Consider the following 22,990-nt stretch of genomic DNA (forward strand, 5'->3'; position numbering starts at 1 on the left):
AGGAAGAATAGGTCCACTATGGAGATAGCCAGAGGCATGCTTAAGGCCAAGTCCTTGCCCAATAATTTTTGGCTTGATGCAGTGATGTGTGCCAATTATGTGCTGAATAGATCACCTACAAGGGCATTGAGGATTGTTACACCTTATGAAGCATGGAAAGGCAGGAAGCCGTCACTTTCACACATGAGAGTTTTTGGGTCTCTTGCATATGTTCATGTACCATCTCAGCTGAGACATAAGCTTGATGATAAGGCAATCAAATGCATATTTATTGGTTACAGCTAGGAGAGTAGAGGGTATCGGTTATACCAACCAAATACTGGGAAGATTATTGTCAGTAGAGATGTAATCTTTGCTGAACATTCAGCTTCTCCTCTTGTGGACTGCAAAGCTAAGCCAGAAGTTGACATGTTTGATGCCTTTGACTCTTGGTTACCTCTGCTTCCCTCAGAGGGGGACTTTGACCAGCAACATGAGCCTCTTGCAGGCCCTCCAACAAGCAATGATCAGCCAGCACCCGATGCTGATTTGCAGGATCCTCTTCCAGCACAAAATGATCCCACTATTCATGATGCGGTGATTGAAGAAAGAGTTGTCAATAGAAAGCAAAGGCAAGTTCCCAGATGGCTTCTTGACACATTGAGGGACAGCAAACAAGATCAACCTCTTGCTGCCCGGACAAGAGCAGGGAATAGACAGATGCATGGTCACTTTCTTGAGTTTACCCTCCTTGCTACAGCTTGCAATGAAGAGCCTTTGTGTCATAAAAATGCTTTTGACAGCAAAGAGTGGATGGATGCAATGAGAGCTGAGCTACAATCTATTGCCAAAAATGACACATGGGAATTAGTAGATCTCCCTCCCGGCAAGCATGCCATTGGTACCTGGTGGGTCTACAAATTAAAAAGAAAATCTGATGGCAGCATAGATCGACACAAAGCTTGTCTTGTTGCAAAAGGGTATGCCCAACAACAAGGCATTGACTTTGAGGAGACCTTTGCTCCCACTTTCATTCTAGATGTGTCATTGTCATTGCAGCCCATCACCATTGGCAAGTGCACCAGCTTGACATCAAGACTGCCTTTCTTCATGGGGATCTGCAGGAAGAAGTTTATGTGACACAACCTCCTGGCTTTGAGGTTGAAAACAAGGTATGCCAGTTGAGAAAAGCCCTTTATGGTTAGAGGGGGGACTCTCTCTGTGGCTGGCATAGTGGTAGAGATACAAAAGGCTAGGTACGAGTGATCAGGACCGAGTGGGGGAGGGGGTGCAATAAAGCCGTATATTCGTGAGGTAAAGGCCAAGGGACCCAATAGGTAGTCCACTGTGCTTGTCCCTCCGCCATGTGGAAAACAAGTGAGACCACCGGATGTAAATGATCAAATCATGAACAACCCCTAGCTCAAGTAGATGTCGTCCATACTCTTTCACATGTGGTGCATTTGCAGAATGTCTCACTATCCCAAGCTCAGCTGCATCTAGTTCTGGTACTATGAGAGAGTGCGATGCAAAGTCCAGTAGGCCCACCTGCCTATTCCCTGTGCGTGCATTGAAGTCACCAAGAAGAAGGATGTCCCCTTGCCTAGAGAATTCAGTGATATCATCTTGAATCGAGTCATATGGACTATGCCCTTCTTTGGTGACCTCACGTGCATAGGATGAAGTATCTGGAGGGAAATAACACATTGCTATGAGAATCGGTCGTGCGTCTGGTAGCTGGACTCGTATCCACATGTGTCGCGCATGCTCCTCTCTCCGTGCCATTGATATGAGAGGTCTCATGTGTGATCTAAAGAGAATAGCCACTCCCCCCGAACCCTGCACACCAGTGTCTCTCCTTGTCTCCTTCCTATGAGATGACTCCCATGTATATCCTGTCACGGTGGGCAGTCCTCTCATGTGTCTCAGTGTAGAAGACCATGTCTCTGTTAGTGTATGTCTTCGAGAAACACCTGGATCGGACCAGAATGTGCCATTGCAATTCCACACTGCAATTCTCAGTCCACTTTTTGTCCCTCTGGCCCGACAACGTCATAATTCACCCTCTTCTTTCTCTTCCTTTTCTTCCTTCTCCCCCCGGTCCTGATCTCCTTTCTCTCGGATGATTACCCTACCATCTCTGTATGCAGCCCATTTCCTTGCTTCTCTTGCTGCCATGACGTGTACCATACCTTCCCTCCCTCCGCGGAGAGAGAGAGAGAGAGACAGAGAGACAGAGAGAGGGAGAGGTGGAAAGGCTGAGGGGGTGAGGGGGGGCTGAGGCGGAGAGGCTGAGCGGAGGGAAGGCGGAGCGGAGAGGCTGAGCAGAGGGGATAAGTACGGACGGGGCTGTACGGACGGGTGCGTGTGCGTTCGCTGTTGGAACTATCGGAGTCCTAGTGTGTGTGGTCCTAGAGTCTTAGGAGTGTCCTACAGTTGTGTGAGTGTGAAGAGTCTTGAGGCCACTTGTGCCACCTCATGTGGTAGGTGTGATTCCTCCCCTAGATTATAGGATCTAGATTCTCTTGTGTGTGACCTCATCTATGAGGTGTCAGTGTGGGAAGATAAGGCTTGCCTAGCCTATAAATGAGGCCATGTACTTGCTATGATTACACAATCTATCAACATTAGTTCGTGCCTCAGCTCTTGTCTCTAACCTGTGATTGCCTGAAATCCTTTGCTCTTTAGTTCAGGTCGGCAGGGAATGGCGGGCTGTATTGCTGTTTTAGGAGCAGACGCCCCCTCACTATGCAAACTCGCCAGGATGATCATGATGTGACTCGCCACCAGTTCTCCAACGATCTATGTCCACGATCTGAAATCTCTCTCAGGCAACAGAACGAAGGCAGAAATTGCAGATTTGCTCTTTCAGTTCGTGGGTTCACTCTTGCGGTCTAGATCTTGCTACAACTGGTACTATTCTGCAACAAATTGGGGCCTTTCTGTTTGTACTATCTATTGTTCGCAAACATACATTAATTTTACTTCCTTACCCAGAATTGAAGCCTCAGGCATGTAAAATTTGGGGCTTTTTTGCAAAATTTGAGTAAACATTGTAAGGGATTTAGACAGTGGCTGTAATAACAGCTAAGACCTTCCCACCAATGGATAGCATAAAAAACTCCTCGTTCATCGAGAAATTCTCAGGGAGCAATTTCCCAATTTGGCAGACGAAACTCCGGCTTCTTCTTATGCGAGAAGGCATATGGCATATCACCAATGGCAAGGAGCCAAAACCCCAAAGTGATGATGCTAGAATCAGTTGGTGGGAGAACCAAAATGATAAAGCAATGGCTATCATTGGCCTAGCTTTAGCTGACAACCTTATCCACCATGTGGATTTTGATAAGACTGCAAATGACGTTTGGGAAAAATTAGAGAATTTGTTTGGAAATAAGATCAATAATTCCAAAGTCTTTCTCAAACAAAAACTCTTCAAGCTCAAGATGAAGGAAACTGAAACCCTCAATGAACACTTGAGCAATCTTGGGTCAATTCTCCAACAATTATCTGCCATCCGAGCCATTGTTGAAGATGATGATCAAGTTGCTGTACTTCTCTCAAGTATTGAAGACATTTCCAAGTACAATGAGATCCTTGCTGTCCTAAGAGTCAGCCGCAATATGAGCTTTAAGGATATGGTAGCTCATCTCATTGATGGGGACCGTAGGCTTACAAAGAAAGCAGAATCTTCCTTTGAGTCTGGCAAAGCATTCTTTCTCAAGCATAAGCAAAAGAAGAAAGGAAAACCTCTTAAATGTAATTACTGTCAGAAGCTTGGCCATCCAGAGGATCGTTGCTTCAAGAAGATGGCAAAGGTACAAGCCAAAGAACATGCCAATTTGGTTGCGGAGCAGAGCGAGGACGAAGACGATGAAGCTACACCTTCTGGACCTGAGGAACAAGCCTGCACTGTTGCTGTTTTTGGTCTATCCCTCCATGAGGTGATAGATGAAGAGTGGGCTTTCTAGAGTCATGTGTGTTAGGTACTTTGCCTTGGGTAGTCCCCCTAAAATGATGTAATAATTTGTCATTTTGTGTGCCTTGTCCTATAAAAGGCTCCACTTATTTCCATGTACCCAGTTAGGAGACAGGGGGGTTGTTATGTCTTTCCTTTATCAGGCCTGGCCGAGTTCCAGGATGTTGGTGTACTCCTTAGACCTATGAGTTGGTCATGCATCCATGCTCAGATTTGAGTCTCTGATCAGGTTGACACCTAAGCCATGAGGGTGCTTGGTTCAACCTCTGAATTATGCTCAGCTGTTAGCCTCTGAGATTGCCTGGGATGCACAGTCTGGATGATGTCATAGTTTCTCACACTAGCTCCGAAGGGGGGTTTGTTGGAACTATCGGAGTCCTAGTGTGTGTGGTCCTAGAGTCCTAGGAGTGTCCTACAATTGTGTGAGTGTGAAGAGTCTTGAGGCCACTTGTGCCACCTCATGTGGTAGGTGTGATTCCTCCCCTAGATTATAGGATCTAGATTCTCTTGTGTGTGACCTCATCTATGAGGTGTCAGTGTGGGAAGATAAGGCTTGCCCAGCCTATAAATGAGGCCATGTACTTGCTATAATTACACAATCTATCAACATCAGTTCGTGCCTCAGCTCGTCTCTAACCTGTGATTGAGTGTCTCTCACCCTCTCGCCATTTTCAACATCCGCGTGCGCGTGCAAGAGAGAGAGAGAGAGAGAGAGAGAGAGAGAGATTTATTAACGCGTGCAGAAGCCCTCACGGGACTATGAGACCTTGTTTAATCTTGTTTGTGCTTGTTTAATTTTAGTTTCCTGACCTTGACAATGTTGGAACAGGTGAAACGGTTGCTACCAAGCTTGCAGGTTCTTGACGGTCATCTTCTGCAAGGCATATCCAAGAAGCAAAGGGAAAAGGGGGATTTAGAACTCTCGACTCCCGTAAAAGTAAATACACAAATTGAAGCCACTGTGGCAAACACGGCGTACAAGTCACAAGGAGGTAAGGACAGGGAGAAAGAAGAAACTGAGAACAAACATGCAGAAATTAATGAGGGCCTTGTGAAGAGAGAGCACATTGAAAATGGGCTTGAAATTAGTGATGAGCAAAAGCCATTTCTTGAACTCATTTTGCCGATAGAACATAATGTAATTACACTAGAAGAAAAAGGGAAAAAGAGACCTACCAGCACCAGCACCCAAAGTGCATCTACCCTTTCAAAAGGACTTGACAGTGGAGTAGTTTCTATAGCGGATAGGAAAAGGTTTAAATCCTCAAGTTCCAGTAGTAAGAAACATGGTACGAGGCTGGGTTCTTCTTTCACGGTCTCCCTGGGTGACATGAACATTGGAGAAGGGGGGCCATCATCATGGGACATTTAACACTGTTTTGTTTCACTGCATAACTGAACAGGCCACACCTAAGTCAAAATCTCAGCTTTGTTTCAGACTTTTAAATTGCTAACACTGCTCCTTGTTCAGTTAATGGGGCATTGAGTGCCATGTAATGGCAAATTCTTTTGTTCGCCTTGATATGAAATTATTGTCTGCTATCTGCAACTATGCAGATCATGATAATACTACACCAACCAGGGTTTTCTGTTGTCCTCGAGTTAACCAGATGCTTTTACCAGCTGAAAGGATGAGAAGGATAATCCTTGCAGGGTTATTAGCCTGCATTTCATAATAAAATAGCGATTGATCAGGATTATGTTTCATTTGTACACATGGTGTAAAAAAATGACCTATCTTTTCCCTTTTGGTTGTATTTCCTACCTTTTTACTCGTTATCTTAATAGAATTGTGCCAAGTTTTTTGATGCATCAACTTGCCTGAAAAACTATAAAATGGCTTCATTTTGGACATGGAATAATTTTGCATTTTATAAGCTTTGATAATTTCTGCACATCACATTTATGAGTAGTAACTGACGTTTGGCTTGTATCTAGTTGCATGATGTCAGGTCATCAATGAGGTTAGTATGTTGTGCATGCTATGAGTAGTCCTGACGTTTTGCTTGTGTCTAGTTACATGTCAGGTCATCGATAATGAGGTCAATATGTTGTGCATTCTATGAGTAGTCCTGGCGTTTTGCTTGTGTCTAGTTGCACGTCAGGTCATTGATGATGAGGTTAAAATATTTTGCATCTCATAGTGGCACATCTCCTTATACATGCAGGATGTTTGAGGTCAAGCATACACAAATAGTCTATAAATATTGTGCATCCCAGGACTAGGATCAACTTATAATTTAAACTGTTTTTCACTACAATGTGGAAGGAATAAACTCAACATCAGAGATTGCACTGGGCATTCTGTAAAAAGTCAAGAAGTGAAGTGTCTTCTCCTCACACCATTTTCAGAGACTGATGGGTTTGGGCTCAGCCCTTGTTGGGCTGTCCTGCAGCACGGTTGGGGGCTGCCTGCTTCCTACACTTTCGCCTCTGCTTGCACCAGCCTGGGCTCTCTCTAAGCCCGTTTTGGCTTGCAGCAAGACTTCCAAAGGCCTTTCTTCCCCTCCACCTTATGGGGGGCAATTCTGATCCCTCGCACGGGCCACATGGGTTACTGTTGGCCCTTTGTGTCATTTCCTACGCACTGCAGCCTCTGCCACCCCCCTCCCCTACCTTGCTCTGTTTTGCCAGCTTTGGGCTGGTCTCTCCCTTACCTCTCCCCGCTTTAGGGCCTTTTCCCTTCCAGTCCTCACCCCCATTTTCCCTTTCCTTACACTCCCCTTTTTGCCTCCCCTCCCTTTTGCTTTCCTTCTGCACGTGTTTTTTTGCTTGACAAAGGTGAGTAATGCACATTGTGACTTTTTGTTTTGGTTAGAGGGGCTCACATGGCAGCTCCCTCCACACCCTCAGCCATCCGAATTTCCCTGCCCATGAAAAACAGATAGAGCAGTGGTTTGGGCGCATTGTTGCGAGCATTGACGACAGGTTAGACAATTTAGCCTTGGAAGGTGACCACGTTGAAGATGTCACCATCTACGGCAGGTGTGTTTTGGTACTTTATCTTAGCTCCTTAGACATTGCTCGAGCATTGGTGTAATAGAGCCTTGTGTTCCTTGGTCCTCGTGTAGTCTTCTTCATCCAATGGTACCATAGTTTCATACTAGTTGATATGGAGATGATGCACCATATACCAGGGCCTCCCCAAGGAATAAAGATCTATTTTGTCCTCTATCGGGGCATGTTTTAGCACTTTCTTACCACAACAGCTTGGGTGCCCTTAACTATGGATTCTCAAAGGTGCGGTTGGTTGTTTATCATGCAGACACCTTCCCTAAGGATGTACTTGTAGAGATCTTGGATGGAGGTCTCTCTAGGTAGATGGTTGAGGTTTTAGGCTTATTAGGGTAGTGCTCACACTGTAAACAAATGGCCTATTTGGCTAAGGCCTGCCCATGCTTTGCAACCAGTGCTTCCTCTCATCCCTAGGCCATCCAAACGGCTAGCAAAAGGGTAGGGAGGATCCGCCCCCCTAGTTGGAGTGATAGCCTTCTTAATCACAAACCCCATGCGTTGCCCAATTAGAGAGGTCTTGGACAAGAGTGAAGGGCAAGAAAAGTTGCAAGAGAGAGGTATAAAATCATAGAGGATAGGCCTGTTGGAGGCAATAGGCGAGGATGGGACGAGACTCACATAGAGTGTCTGATTCTCCTCCCAAGAACTTGATTTCTCCTTAGAGGAAGAAGTCCTTGATCTTCAACCTAGATAAGGAGACAAAACAGATTTAACTTTGATTATCCATGATTTGATCCCATTGGATGCATATTTATATTGAGTGAGAGAGGTCGAAATGGATGTTGCAATTGTTTTTAATTTTTTGATTGAAATTCTTGATTAGAATTGGCCTTGTATTGCACCATTAAGTCTTGCAAGAATGTGTGCCATTCAATCTATTGGTGTTGTGCAATGAGCTAGTAATGGTTGCAAAATATTAGTGTGCTAGCCAAACAAGCATATGACAGCTGTAATCTCTGAAGAGCAGGATCAAGTCTATTGTGTTATTGGTGGCAAAGTTATGAAACTATCTAGCAAAACAACCTACTATGTTGTAATATCCCTTTGAGATTGGTTTCCCGATGCATGACTCTCTTTTGGGTGGGTGTAGGAGGTTTTATGGAAGGATAATTGTCCTTGTATTCAAAGTACATACTTGAGCCCTAATGTTTGGTTAACCACAACATCAAGTAGGAGCTCTCCATTACCCTCCCTCTAAGAGCCCATCCCTACTAGGTCTCATTGGGTTCTCCCTTTCAGCTTTGCCCAAGCACCTTGCCTAGACTTGACTCCTCTCTTTCGTCTTTCAAGATCCCATCCTTGCCTAGGCCAGCCACTCCCACGAGAGTCCTAGCGTATGGGCCTTGAAGATTGCGATTTTGATTCTATAGCCCTTGAAGAGGGGAGCCATTGGAGTTGTCGTTAGCTCCACTCGTTTGTTATGGGGCTTTAATTTCATGGCCATAAGAGAGCACTCAACTCCAGTTCTAATGGTGAATGTTAAGAGGATGGAGGATTTACTAAGATGGGCGGGTCGAGAACTCTAGTTTAGCACATGGTTACAATGCCACCTTCGAAATTTCTTTTCTTAGAGACATGCATGCTTCTGGGCGTGCTATAGCAATGATTTGCTTAGAGAGGAGTGAGAAGCTTAGCTAGGTGATGCATAGCCTTTGAACCAATGCCCAGTAAGGCTAGAGTTTTTGTCTCTTTCGTGATGTCTTAATTGGGCTTAGAGCCAATTATGTCTCTTGCTTAACGTCGTACAAATTTGGATTATTCCCTCTTTAAGCCTCCGGTTGAGTCCATTGATTATTCCCTCTTTAAGCCTCCAGTTGAGTCAAAAGTGGCCTTGCAAGCTTTTAGTGATTGGAAGCCTTGTTCGCCACCTCTTCATCTTCTCATGAATTAATAGTCGGATAAGCTAAATTTATGGTAGGAGACACAAAGAGACCTTGTTAAGCAATGGATTGATATCTCATGCTCACATGTTTTTAGCCTCCACCTTCTAGATTAAGGCACAAATATGTGGTTCTTGGTAGTGGGATGAAGCGGGGGTTTTCGTATCTCCGTGGGTCTCATGGCTGTTTGATCAGGTGAGGGACTAACATGGTTTTTTGGATTGGGATACCCGAGTAGGGATCAATGCCCCAAAGCTGTTTGATAAGGGTGAGCTCATAACGAGTGGATGGGTGTGACGATGCATCAACATGGCTAGATGAGTAGCTATTTGGGGTTCCTCCCTTGGGATGGTAACTACGCATCAAGCCCAAGCTCTGCACATCAACAATATGACCCATGAGATACTTTGCTATATCAGTGTTATTGTGCTTCAAATTGAGCATCTCATTAAGAAACTACACCTATAGGCAGTGAAATGGATTTAGTATCAAACTTAGCAAATATTCACTACTTAGTGAGTGATGTTTGAACATTTGCATTATCTCTTCATGCATCAAGAACGCCTTCATTGAACTTGCACCTAGGTTGAGGCAAATGAAATACCATAGCCACCCACTCCACCATGAAAGGCTCTTCGGCCTTTCGATACAAGTTGCTAGTCTTCTTGTAATTGAGCACGATCTTACATCTTACACCAAGAGCAATAGGTACCATCTAGGGTAGCTTAGCAAACTTTATTAAAACCACCTTGAACAACCACATTGTATGCTCGAAATTAGTGGTACCAAGCACGAACTCCATGGTTTGAGCTCTAATGCCATGATGAAATCACCACAAAGATATTTACTGATTGCTACTAGAGTAGATTACTACAAGATGGTGTGAGAATGATTGTAGATACTGAAAGGATGGAGCCTTTGATTTGGAAACGCAACCAATGGAAAGAGTATCTTAGTTTTCTATTTGATGTTGCAATTGAGTAAAGGGGGCAAGGAGCAATGAATGCTTCAATGACATCCATGGCAATTCATTCTAGTTTCTTCAACTACTAGATGACGAAGATCGGCACCCACACTAGCCACCACCAAAGACTCCAGTGATGCCACGGATGACCAAGAACTTCAATGAAGCCACCAAGTTGACTAAGGGCTCTAACGATGCCATCAAGCCAACGAAGAATTCCAACAATGCCACCATAGTAGACTGAGACAATAGAGGCGATGTTGAGAAGATACTATCAAAGCAGTGAAACACACCCATGAAGGAAAGGAGAAGCATAAAATACAAGGTTGATAGGGAGAAAAAACATAATGAGCAATATACCAAAGAAAATGTGACACCACAGCCTTAGGAGATTCACTATGTAAGAACCCTACATAGCACATGTGTTTAAGGGACCAATATGAATACCCTCATCTTACATAGGTTTATCATAATCCTTCATAAACTATTTTTTTTCTTGCAAAAGTCCAATTTCAAAATACCTTCTCCTTTTGATGATTCACATGCTATCTTACATATTCCTTGGTGGACCCTCTACAATTCCTAGGACCATTATCATAGGAATTCTAACACCCCTACTTGATCCTAACAACATAGAATTCGTAGGACCTCAGTCAAAAGGTGTGCTAACACACCATGAGAAATAGAACACCCAGGATCCACCCAAACATCATAAAATTTGAATGTATCATACTAATCAAATAACCAAAGCCAAATCCATGTAAAGCTTCAATTTTTTATCCCACTCCTTTAGGAAAAACCAATTCCAATCAATTGACGTCCAATTATCTAGTTTGGTGACCAACATCTAGTCAATCGACCCAATTTGATTGTTCTCAACAGGTTCACTTGTCCAGATACCCTTAACCCATTTTTTAAAGTGACTAGCACCAATTAGTGGACTCTTAGCCACCTAAACCTAACCTCATTTGAATTAGAGAAAAATCCTCAGAGATGCCAATAAAGCTAACCAAATAAGATGATTGGGAGAAGTAGAACTGGCTCAAAATACAACTGAACCTAGCAACCGAAAAAAAGCATACAAGGTCCATTCATACCACGATTATAGAAGCAAGGAAAAAAGAATTTGTGACACACTTTGCTCCTTAAAGAATATCTAATCTTTGATTGATTCAAGAATTATTACCTTGGTTATCAAAATCAAGTCAGGGGAATAAAGTTATCAAATATCTAACTACAATTCTTGTACTTCATTCACCATTTCAACTCGCACAACAATGACTTGAATAGATCAAGAGTAACATCTCTCCCATATGGGATTTGATTCCAAAGGAATACCCCTAGTCCATAGATATGTAGTCCAGTAATACAATGCAATAGTTGGAGTTAATCCCAAAAGGCATTAGTAAGGAACATGATCTACCTGCATGTATGTTAATGTTCATAGTAGGTATTGGTGACCCCAAATTATTTATTCCTTCGTTTGAGTGGAGACGGCTAGCAAGTACATTAATACAAGAGGAAGATTATTTGAACTTATTTCCACAAGCTCTAATAGAAGGTGGAGACTCAAAATTCATGGCCCACCTTCCAACATCAACTTATGATACATTCCATAACATGTGGTACAACAATGATGAGTCTAAATTAGAATATATTACAAAAAGTTCTTGTAGCCAAGAAGATTCAAACAAAGAGAAGACAACCTTTACATTGCCAAGAGTAGTCCAAAAGAATGGGGATATATTAAATGATTATTTCTAAAAGATGCAACAAATTATTGTGGAAATGAATCTAACACTAATAAAACAACTACTAATTAAGTGCTTTGTCAAAGGAGTGCATGAAGAAATTCAAGAGCAATGGAAACATTACCAGTGTCACAAAAAATGACGTATGTAATGTTGCAATGATGATTAAAGAAGCAATTGAATGAGATTGGAAATGATGGGAATAGGATTGGAGAAATAAATTCTCAAAGACAGGTGGCGCAAATGGAGCTAGCTCAATCTCCAAGACACATGTGACAATACCTAAGGAGCCTCCATATGTAGTGAATAATAAAGAAGAGATACTAGTGTAACGTGAGTTGCAAATGCCAAAATACACATTCGCTAAAAAATACAAATACACTAAAATATATGAAAGAGAAGAACGAAAAACCATGAAATGGAAGAGGACACAAGGCAAAGCATAGGGTACAATCTCCCCCCTCAAGGTGTGTGGCTCGTGATCCCACATCTTGAGTATTTATAATATTATAAAAGTAACGCATCAACCAAAATACAAGGATACGTGATCCTTTGATTGCCAAGGCATGTCCTTGCCTTTAGCCATCCTTTTCTCTTATACATACTTTAATACATAATTTTCTCTTCTTCTCTCCTTTACTCACGATTGAGACTATCACATCCAAAATACATGCCCAAAAATAATGGGAAGGCTTTAGAACACTCTCCCTTATTACATTTTGAAATAGGCCCTACAAAAGCCTTTGCATGGCATAAAGCATTAATCCACAATGATTCAACACCACTCTTCCAAGATCATAAGCCATAAATGTAAAAGGCATTTGAGCCCTTTATCAATTGCAATCAATAATTGCACCAAGGTCATTAATTCATATGACAAATATACCAGGGTGAGGTACACAGCCTTACACTTCAAATATTTGCCAATATTTGCCAACGCTTGCCAATGTTACTTTGAGACTTAATATTTTCAATCTTCCTTAGCATCACCTAAACTCATGAAACCAAAGCATATTAGTAAATAATTGCATCGCACCTTAAATACTAATATGTTCAACACTTAGCATTCCAATGGCATACACCAAAATACTCATGTGACTACCCGTCATAGTACCAACATGCTAAGAAATGGTCATCACATGCATCTACCAAATAATTCAAGTATTTCATAATGGCATCACCCACAATACTTAATTAAATGGCACTCGTTTAGCCAAGCTTCCCTCAACTAAACCACATAAGAATACTGATAGAATCCCCGCCATGTCTGGTGCGATTCTATCCTATTCCCAAAATACTTTGCTTAATTTCAAGACAAGAATTGAGATTTAATTTATCGTAACAACTAGCATCCTTACCAAATGTGATGCCTATCATGAAAATGTCAAAGGGGTAGTCTAAGAAGAAAAAGAAGAATAAATAAACAATAAAGAACATAGTAAATTTACAACTAATTGACAACTTAGAGCTAAACCTACCAAAAGTTTTGTTGGTGAATCACAGTACACCTAAAGAGTCATAAAAAATGTCCTTAATGACGGAAAAAAAATCCGTAACATTTAGGAACAACTTTGTCAGTCAAAATTTTTGAGTACAATACAACTATCTGAGGGTGCGCTATAAGGCGTTGCAGTAGGCAAGTCTTCACCATTAGAGAAGGATAATTCCTCAATCCTCACAAGAAGATCCACCAAGGGAAGATACAATTTTAGAAACTATCATAGATAACACCTAGAGCACCAAACCCCCTTAACAAAGCTAAGGAAGATTTAGGCAAAGGTGGATTGACAAGAGAAGAGTTAACACAAAAGCTTGAGCCAAATCATGGATGTTTTCCAAGAGTAGATACAGATAATGAAAGAGTGAAAGGATGGTTAGGAACTTGTAAGCCAAGTCAAGCAACAACTATAATAGGAGTAGGAGCAAAAGGAATTACTGCATGCCATTTAGAATAAGAAAACGAGGTACAAACTTGAGGGGAGAACTCGTAAAACTCAAAGAAATGCTAGGGAATGATATCATGCCATGTTGTAAATCTATACAATCCATGGACATCAATAAGGTAGGGTTAACGTCAATAGGAAAAACATCAATGCAATTGCAAGACAACAAAATGCCAACATGGGCCTATAGAGTATAAAAACATCAATCAAATCTCCAGAAAGGTCACTTCAATCCATGTGGCGATATACCCAAATGGATCGAACACTTGGCTAAAAGGCATGGGTCCCAAAAAAAAGTATTAAAAAACTTGAAAGTCCACCATTAATGACAAAAGTTATAACTAATTTCCTTCCTAGGGATCATGCATAAGAAGGCATGGGAACCCAAGTAGCAAATGACATAAAATACAAAGGACAAATAATCAGCTTAAAAAGAGGTGCAAACACCAAGAAAAGGATCTAATTACAAAGAGACCTTGATAAAGATTAGACACAAACTTCCAAGCCCTCAATACAAAATGGATACAAAATATCCAAGACCTCAATAGAACATGTATGTTAGAAGTTAGTAATGAGGACCAAAAGATCCAAAGACAACATGTGACATGAAGACATGTACATCAGCAAGGACACATGCAATCAAAAGATGGTTGCAATAAGTTGAACTCTTGTATCACAAGACCATGCATTATCTTTAAATCCAACATGATCCCATTAGATATAGTGGGGAATACAATCCTGACAAAAATGCATGTCCACTACAAAATTAGGTGTCAGCTCTCAATTTAGTCTACATGCTAGATCATCACAAAGTTCGTGCGCTAAATTCAAAATGATAAGTTGTACCATTGCAATAAGAGACGTGACCAATCCCATCAGAGACTAGAAATTGATCAAAAAATCATAGATGGATGGTGCACACATGTGACACATACCATTGCACGGTGCACACACTACTACACATGCATAAAATCATACAGATGGTGCACACACTGCTACACATACCGTCACTGTGTAAGTGGCACACACTGCTACACACTCATACTATCATAGCCATATATGCAGCCATGCATATAGATGGTGCCACTGCTACACACTCATACAAACAACGAGGACACACTGCATCAGCCGTGCGACAAAATGCTAGATCTCACAACTAAATACTAAAAGATTAAAAAATAATGGGATAATTCCAATTCTCGTAAGAGAAATATTTATATTTAACCTCATCATTGATATCCCATTCCTTTCTACATATCAAATATATTTCTTAGCCTAAAGAATCTACTAGTAGTGAGATAATTAAAACACCAATAAAATAATTGTCATAACTTGAGAATGTAATCGATCGAAATTGACTAGAGCAAGGAAATTCAAACATAGAGCCTAGATTGTATTAGAATCAAGTAAGTAAGTTAATATCATGACCATTACGATCGCAATATTTTCACCACATTGAGAAATGTTCAATTTTGGTATATATTGTTCCTCCTTGGAGCATCTCTAAGACAAATAGAAGGGCTTTTTTCAACATTAACTATGGAGTACTTTTATTGAAATATTATAGAAAAAATATAAAAAAATATAGCAAGGTATATTGCAACCCCATGAGGCAACATACAAACAAGAGCAATCAAGAAAAATCTTCCACAAAGTATGGGAAAATAATGAGGCCAAACTATGAAGCTAAATTGATAACCAAAGGACATTAAAGAAGTAACTATTACTTTAGACATCCAAAAATAGAAACACATAATAGGATTCAAACTCACAAGCTCAAATGGATCTCAAAGCAATTCAACTAAAAGGAAGGTTCTAGAAATTTCCTATGAATAAGAATCAACATCTTCGAAAGATAACACACTAAACCAATTCTACCATGTGACAAAACTTTAGTAGATTAAAACATATGCAAAAACACCAACTATAAATGCACCTCACACTTGAGGATGGATAACCAATGAGATCAAGGGAATTGTTTACCCTGTACATGCACTAGTTCAAAATGCAATTTCAAAGTGCAGTCAAAGGAACAGTCTATAGCACATAGCTACAAGCATGTGTTGAGTAGAGACATACCTCTACTTGTTGTAATATTGAAGGATATATAACTTAATTGAAATCACAATTGTAAAGGATAGTGCAAAGCACCCTCAAACATCATTTGGACATAGTTCTAGATCTTGATCAAAAGGTCCTAGAGAGAGAAAATCATTGATACATGCAAAGCATAGACATAGAATCTTATTGATATGTCATGGCTCCATCATGGAGGAAAGAATAGAGAGAGAAATTCCTTAATACATGCAAAGAAAGGAAGAGAAATTCAATGATACGTGCCGGGCCAAAAGCAAGGAGGTGAAGCTCATGTATAGAACCTCATAATTTAAAGCCACTTGCACTCCTTGGTTAGTGTGTTCAAGACACTCTAGTGTTATTGTGCACTCTCACTATTATACATACATATATACATACATACAAATATACATGCATACATACATAGATACATGTATGTATGTATGTATGTATATGCATGCACACACCCATGTATGTACGTACATATGTATGTATATGCATGCATGCACACGGGTGCGCATGCGTGCACACACACACACACACAATGTGTACTATCAAAATATTTATGATCTCTCCCCTCATCCCCTCCATCCCTTGCAACTCCCACTCTTTCTCCCTCTTTCCCTGCTTTGCATTTCACATATCTACTCTTCTTCTTATGTCCAAACCCTATTCCAATTCTACAACCCTTCTCTCCCACTCTTGATCTACTCTTTCAATTCTCAAATCCCTAGCATATTACTCGGTTCAATCAATAAAGGAGACTAGCACTCCACCCTCTCAACACTATTTTCTTTTTGGAACCCTACTATCTTTCCTAAACCTACATAACTTTCTCAATGGGATATGACCCAAGGCCCTATGCCATATCTATGTACACAAGCTATAACAAACAACATAATTGACTAAAACCTCAAACTACATGTGAATAAGAAAATAGTGGTGATAATGTGTAATTTGTAGTAGGTTATGTTGATATTTATGGCTTATGTGTTCGCAGATATAGCATAAGTCTTCAAGTTGTATTAAGTTCATTAGATATAGGCTAAAGCACTGAAAGCAGCTCTCTTATGAACTCAAGTGCAGATGAAATATTGTTGATTCTATGTCAACATGGACTTAAGTAGCATAGAATGTGTGTGTGAAGTAGCGTCAAAGCTTCGCTTGTACTTGCATAAGGCTAGGAATAATCTCTCTTAGGAATCCAACATGCATGTACTACATGCAAGTTCTACATATACGATTCCTCAATGCAACTCCTACATGCAAGTTCTACATACGATTCCTACATGCAACATGCAAATCCTACATGCAACTTCTATATGCGCATCCTAGATGCAAGTTCTACATGTAGAGAGAGAAAGTCTTACAATTCCTACATGCAAAGAGAGAAGCTCTCCAATTTGTATAAATATCCCACTCTTTGGGGCATTGTGTTGAGTTCTATTTTGGTGCTCTATGCAATTGGCTCCAAGTGTCCATGCTTCCTTACACTCCACATCCAAAAGCATGTCCTAACCTTGCTTCTTTCTCCCCTCTCCTCCAACCTTGCAACTCCTCCTCTCCCTCTCCTCCTCCCTTCTCCTCTCTCTCCCCCATCCCCATGCTCTTGCACCTTCTTTCTCTCCCACTCCTATGGTTCCCCTAAACCCTTACCCTTTTAGATTAGTTCCTCAACCCTTGACCTACCCTTGACCTCCATGATCTATGAGGGAGACGAGTTCTCCACCATGTACTATACTCTAAACCCTACATCCTCCTTCTAACCTTGAACTCCCTTCTAAACCCTGGAACCTCCTTATGAACATTGAATTCTCCTTCTAACCCTGAAGCCCCTTCTGAACCGTGGATCCTCCCTCTCGACCTTGAAACTCTTTCTAAACCTTAAAACCCCCAATGGAGGCAAAAGCCTTCATTACCCCGATCATGTTGATGAATGTTGCTTTCACACAAGCATGCATGATGTTTGCTACCCACAGTTAAGCCTACATCTCTCACCAAAATATGACCCGAGGTCCTCAGCTATACTACAAACGATGACAGTGATATATCTGTAGGTGACAATAAGCCTCAAAACCTTGCATACTTGCTCATCCTGCAGAAGCCATGGGAAAGAACCTACATTTGGCATCGTTGCCAAGGAGACTAGTGTCTTAAGTAAAAAGTAGACATACACAAGTATGTGTGCATAACAAACCACCATGAACTATCATGGACATATCCCTCAAGGGCTAGGAGAGTAAATGTTTTCCCAACTCTAGCAAAAAACAAGAATTCCAAGCAGAAACCTTGGGTTATTAGCTTAAAAAAATTTACATTTCTTAAAAAGCAACCACTTAAAGAATAAAGTAGGCCATCTAATGGACACCAATGTGTAGGGATCAAAATTTTAAACATTTCTCATTTTTACAGAAAAGCAATCTGAGATGACCATTAAACGTTATGGGCACGGGAAAGTTCTAAGATTTAACCCTAACCCTAAACCATTCTTATAAAAACCCTCTCCATCCCCTCATTCTTCTTCTTCCACATCTAGCCTCCATCCTCTTCCACACTCCGAGTCGTACGCAAGACCCTCCCCCCCTCGCCATCGAGTGCCACCCTACTCCCATCCTCATCGAGTTTGCTTCGAGCCCTTATCATAGTGATAACCTAGCCACCCACCCAGTGTCCACTTGCCCTCAACAATCCCGTTACATTAACAAAGATTTGGGAGAGCATTGAAGGTGATCATCTCCTCTTCCCTTTCAAATTCCGTCAAGTTTTTTGTCACCAACCCCGCCCCCAGTCCCCCCACTGCTTGTCCACACCCCCCTCCTCCCCCCCTTCCACCCCAAACCCCCCCCCTCTGCCTCCCCTCGTCCAACTCCCTACCCCCCCTCCCCTCCCACCCCCCCACCCCCTTCCACCCCCCACCCCTCCTCCCCCCCCTCTACCCTACAACTGTCTCTCACTCTCTATGTCTATCTGTCTGTCTGTCTGTCTGTTTGTCTATCTCTCTCTCCCCCTCTCCCTCTCCCTCTCCCTCTCCCTCTTCCCCCCTCCCCCCCTCTCTCTCTCTCTTCCTCCATGCCTCCCCTGCCCCCCTCCTCTCTCTCTCTCTCTTCCTCCATGCGTCCCCCCCCCTCTCTCTCTCACCCACTTCTCTCCCCCTCACACCCCTCTCAAGCCCCCTCCCTAGGCACAAAGGCCGCCTAAGTGACGGCCACCTCGTAGTGCCTGCCAACGACAGTAGCCCACCAACGAATAGGCAATGGTGCTCGCCTCGCCCTCCATCGTGCAATGCCCACCCCACGTGCACAATCACCCTTCGCTCCACCATGTCCCCATCCTGCCTTATTAGTAGCGCCAGCCTCCCCTCTGTGTGTCGCCCGATGCCCCTCCACCCCGTTGCTCCTGCCTCCCATGTCCACTACACTGGCCTCCCCACCCCGAGAAAAAACTAACTCTAACTAGGCCTAACTCTAGTAATAACTAACCCTAATTAGGTCAAGTTAACCTAGGTTAGATTAGTTAGGTTAGGCTAGGATAGGTTAGTTAATTGACAGTTAGTTAGTTTGGTTAACTGTCCTTAGGTTAAATTAACTAAATCTAGGTTAGATTAACTAGTGCTAGGTTAGGTTAGTTATGGTTTGGTTAGCTTAACTGAAAAATTAGGCTAGGTTAACTAATGGCGTGTGGGCTAGTTTTTACACTAATTCGCTCATAACTTTCGCTCGTGACCTTCAATTGACAATCCGTTTGCACTAGCACATTTCCACTAACAAGGGGGACATCCCTAGGCACAGTTATAACACAACGGTCCCTAGTACACTGACACATCTCTAACCCCCCTGGCACACATACATCAACATTCGGACTTGAGGAGGATGTACCCAATTGACCTCTCGATAATTTTGCATGTAACTATGCTCCGGCCAATGTTTACAACCACCCTGCACCCCAAATTTCCCCCTTGCAATCGATCTAATCCATTTGACTCCTCCAATTCACAACATGGTAGTCGTCGTAGGGATGATGGTGACCTTGATCTAGAAGAAGATGGAGACAATTATTTTCTCCATTGTAGGTCACCCCTGGGCAAACTAGAACTTCCAAAATACAATGGCGGGGGTGATTGAGCAAGATTCCTCTAGCATTTTGATGCCACATGTTGAGCTAGAGGGGATCAATCAAATCAAACCAAGGTACCATGGTTCCCCGTGGCCTTAATTAATGAAGCCTCCGAATGGTACCACGATCTCCTAGTGGTAGAATGAGCCACATAGGACCAACTCCAAATGCAATTCAAGAGGCGGTTCCAAACTTAAAGACTTCAAGATGATCCGGCTCTCCAATTGGGCAAGATTGAACAAGGTTGCAGGGAGGATGTACACATGTACTTGGGAAAAATGAAGCGCCTATTTGCAAAGTATGACCCACATCATCTCGACGACAAGTACTTGACAACCTCGTTCATTATAGGACTAAGGAAGAAGATTCGCAAGGACATGAAAAAGATTCAGTTATGAGACATTCAGTGCTGCCCATGTGGTAAAAATTGAAATAGAGGATGGAATGATATATTTTGACTTCAATAGTGATGACAACAAGGACAAATGCTCCATAAAAGGCAAATCTAGATCAACTACAAAACTAGCTGATGAAGGTCACCTCTCGGCCATGACCATGAAGCTCAAAGACGAAATGATGCAGGCCATAGAGCAAAAGTTGCACGTAGAGTCCCCAATATTGTTCTAGTAGTTCCAGTGCACAACTCCAATGTGAAGAGTTGGAACCTCAATATAAGTATGAACCAGAATACCCCACGTAGTACATGGATGGTGCCAAAGGACTCTTTCGAGTGTGTGCCAATCAAGTAAGACAAACCACATATTGAGCACCTATCAAGTGTTCCGGATGTGGAGAAAACCAACAGATTGCTGATTGCCCTCACAAATGTAGCCCTAGGAGCCATAGTGTGGCAACACCAAGTGTTGCATCCCAACTGGCATTAGTGATAATGAGGAAGCAGTAGGAAGTAGCTTGACAAAAACCAATTCTTGCTCAGAAAGTAAAAAGCCCAAAGATCACACGCCTTGCCAGCAGTCCCGGAACAAAGTGCCACAATGCCAAGTACATCTACCCTTAATGCTCTTCAAGAAGCAAAAGTCTACCCCAATGCCAAAGTAGAGAAAGCTCGATATCAAGCCTTGAAGGAATGGGTAAGACATGAACAAGAAAATTTTGAGGAAGACCAAAGAGCAATAGATGAGGATAGGGAACCACTACTGCACAACATTGACACAGTGATTGAAGCCATAACCAACCCAAGAGTAACATAAGTACATGCAACTCATCCCCAATTGGATGGAGCTGCCTTGGCCAGTCTAATCAACTGCTCCATCACGATGCCAATTGGAACCTTATTGAGAAATTGTTCAACCATGTGGAAAAATTTCAAGGGTTGGATAGAATTGGCACATTGTTTCCCACCATTTGAAGAGGAAGAAAAGGCTACATCAATGAAATTTGGTGCTCGGGATGACATCAAAATTGTAGCCATCCCTCTACAACATAATGCCTTTGGCCAATACCCTGCAATAGTGGATGATGGGGCAGGTGTCAACATTCTTGCAAAGGATCTCTATGAAGAATGGGGCTTCCCACCAATGAGGAATGCCACATTCAACATACACCTCGCCGACCATACTAAAATGAAGTCAACCTTGCAATAGTGGATGGTGGGGAAGGTGTCAACATTCTTGCAAAGGATCTCTATGAAGAATGGGGCCTCCCACCAATGAGGAATTCCACATTCAACATACGCCTTGCCAATCACATTAAAATGAAGCCAAGGGAACACAAGTAGGCTACATCATTGTGTCCATAGACTACTTCACAAAGTGGACTGAAGCTAAAGCAGTGAGAAAGACAGGTGCTAGAAGTACATCAAAATTCTTATATGAAAATGTGATTACACAATTTGTATGCCCCATTAAAATTGTCTTAGATAGAGGAACACATTTCATCAATGAGGGAATCTAAGAACTGTGTCTAGCTTTATGGTGATCCATAGAAAAAGCACACCCGACTATCCTCAAGGAAATGGACAAGTAGAGTCCATCAACAAAGTACTACGCATTGTCCTCACCAAAATAGTGGATCCCAAGAGGTCTGACTGGACAAAAAAGCTTAATGCAACTTTATGGGCATATCAAACCACACTAAAGGTTAGTACAGGATTTATGCATTTTCAATTGGTGTACAGTCTTGAAGTAGTGGTCCATTAGAATTTGTCATACCAGGCCTATGTAAAGAGAATCTTGAGATAGTGCAAAGTGCTTGATTGTTGATATTACTTCAAATGAACCTCCCTTTTATAGGAGTGGGTACTTACATCCATATTCATGCTCACATGTGGGATATCTCCTCCATGCTAGGTGGCATCTTGCCCTTTACTCATACCTTTGCTCTACATGTGCTCATGGCACCACAACTCTCAACACAGTTAAATTGGGTGAAACATGGGGTTATACTTGGGCACGTGGTGTCCAAGAATGGTATTCCCATGGATTATAATAAGAGTAAACTTATACTAGAATTACCCCCACCCACTAATGCAAAGAGTGCACAATGATTCATCGGGTATACGGGCTACTACGGTAACCGCATGTTTATTTACAATTATGTTGAGATTACTCACCCTTTCTATAAATTGCTGATCATATTTCATTAGACAGTAGAATGTCAACTATCCTATGAGACCTTGAAGCTAGTCTTAGAATCAGCCCCAATTTTGCAACAAGCACCCAATTAGGAATTAATCCTCCATGTCCTATTGATGCTTCAAATTTTTCGATAGGGTATATTTTGCTAGTCACTAGCTAAACAATGCTAAGATGAATTATACTACAATTGACGTGAAGGACTTGACATGATATATGCAGTCAAAAAGTTTACGCGTTACTTGTTAGCAAACAAGTTTGTCTTCTTTGTGGATCATTAGGCTCGCCTTTATCTATTCAATAAACCATGCATGACCAATTGCATCACGCAGTGGATGTTTGAATTTGATTTCATAGTGGTTGTGAGGAAGGGACGTACACACTTCATGGCTAATCATATGTCTCGAATCCCCAATGGGGAGCCCGCAACAAGAGTGGAAGATGATCTTCTAGATGCCCTATTATTTTTGGTTGAATTGGTTTTGGAATGGGCATAGGAGGTCAGACACTTCTTAGCTAATGGATTCCCTCAAGACAAGATACTCAACAAAGATAGGGCTAAAACATTGATCAAAGATTTAGCCCCATATCAAGCCAAACAACTTTACCGGATGGGAAGGATGGCATTATGCATCGCTATTCTGAGAAGATGAATTTGTGGAAGTTCAGGAGGAATCCCATTCACATATTGCAGGT

At 42.0% G+C, this 22,990-nt stretch overlaps 1 protein-coding gene across 2 annotated transcripts in view; it reads left to right on the forward strand.

The window, feature by feature from the left end:
* Positions 1-5,681, forward strand: part of LOC147897975 (uncharacterized) — a 78,379-nt gene extending 72,698 nt beyond the window's left edge. For both annotated transcript variants that reach the window (XM_087380620.1, XM_087380621.1), the window contains one exon: positions 4,788-5,681. In XM_087380620.1, coding sequence (XP_087236746.1) covers positions 4,788-5,330 — 543 coding nt within the window. In that variant the 3' untranslated portion in view covers positions 5,331-5,681. The remainder of the gene's footprint in view (positions 1-4,787) is intronic.
* The last annotated feature ends 17,309 nt before the right edge of the window (positions 5,682-22,990 follow it).

The sequence above is a fragment of the Dipteris shenzhenensis genome, chromosome 10 (assembly GCF_047967505.1).
Source record: "Dipteris shenzhenensis isolate YYH24624 ecotype China chromosome 10, Dip_SZ_1.0, whole genome shotgun sequence".
In the NCBI taxonomy this organism is placed as follows: Eukaryota; Viridiplantae; Streptophyta; class Polypodiopsida; order Gleicheniales; family Dipteridaceae; genus Dipteris; species Dipteris shenzhenensis.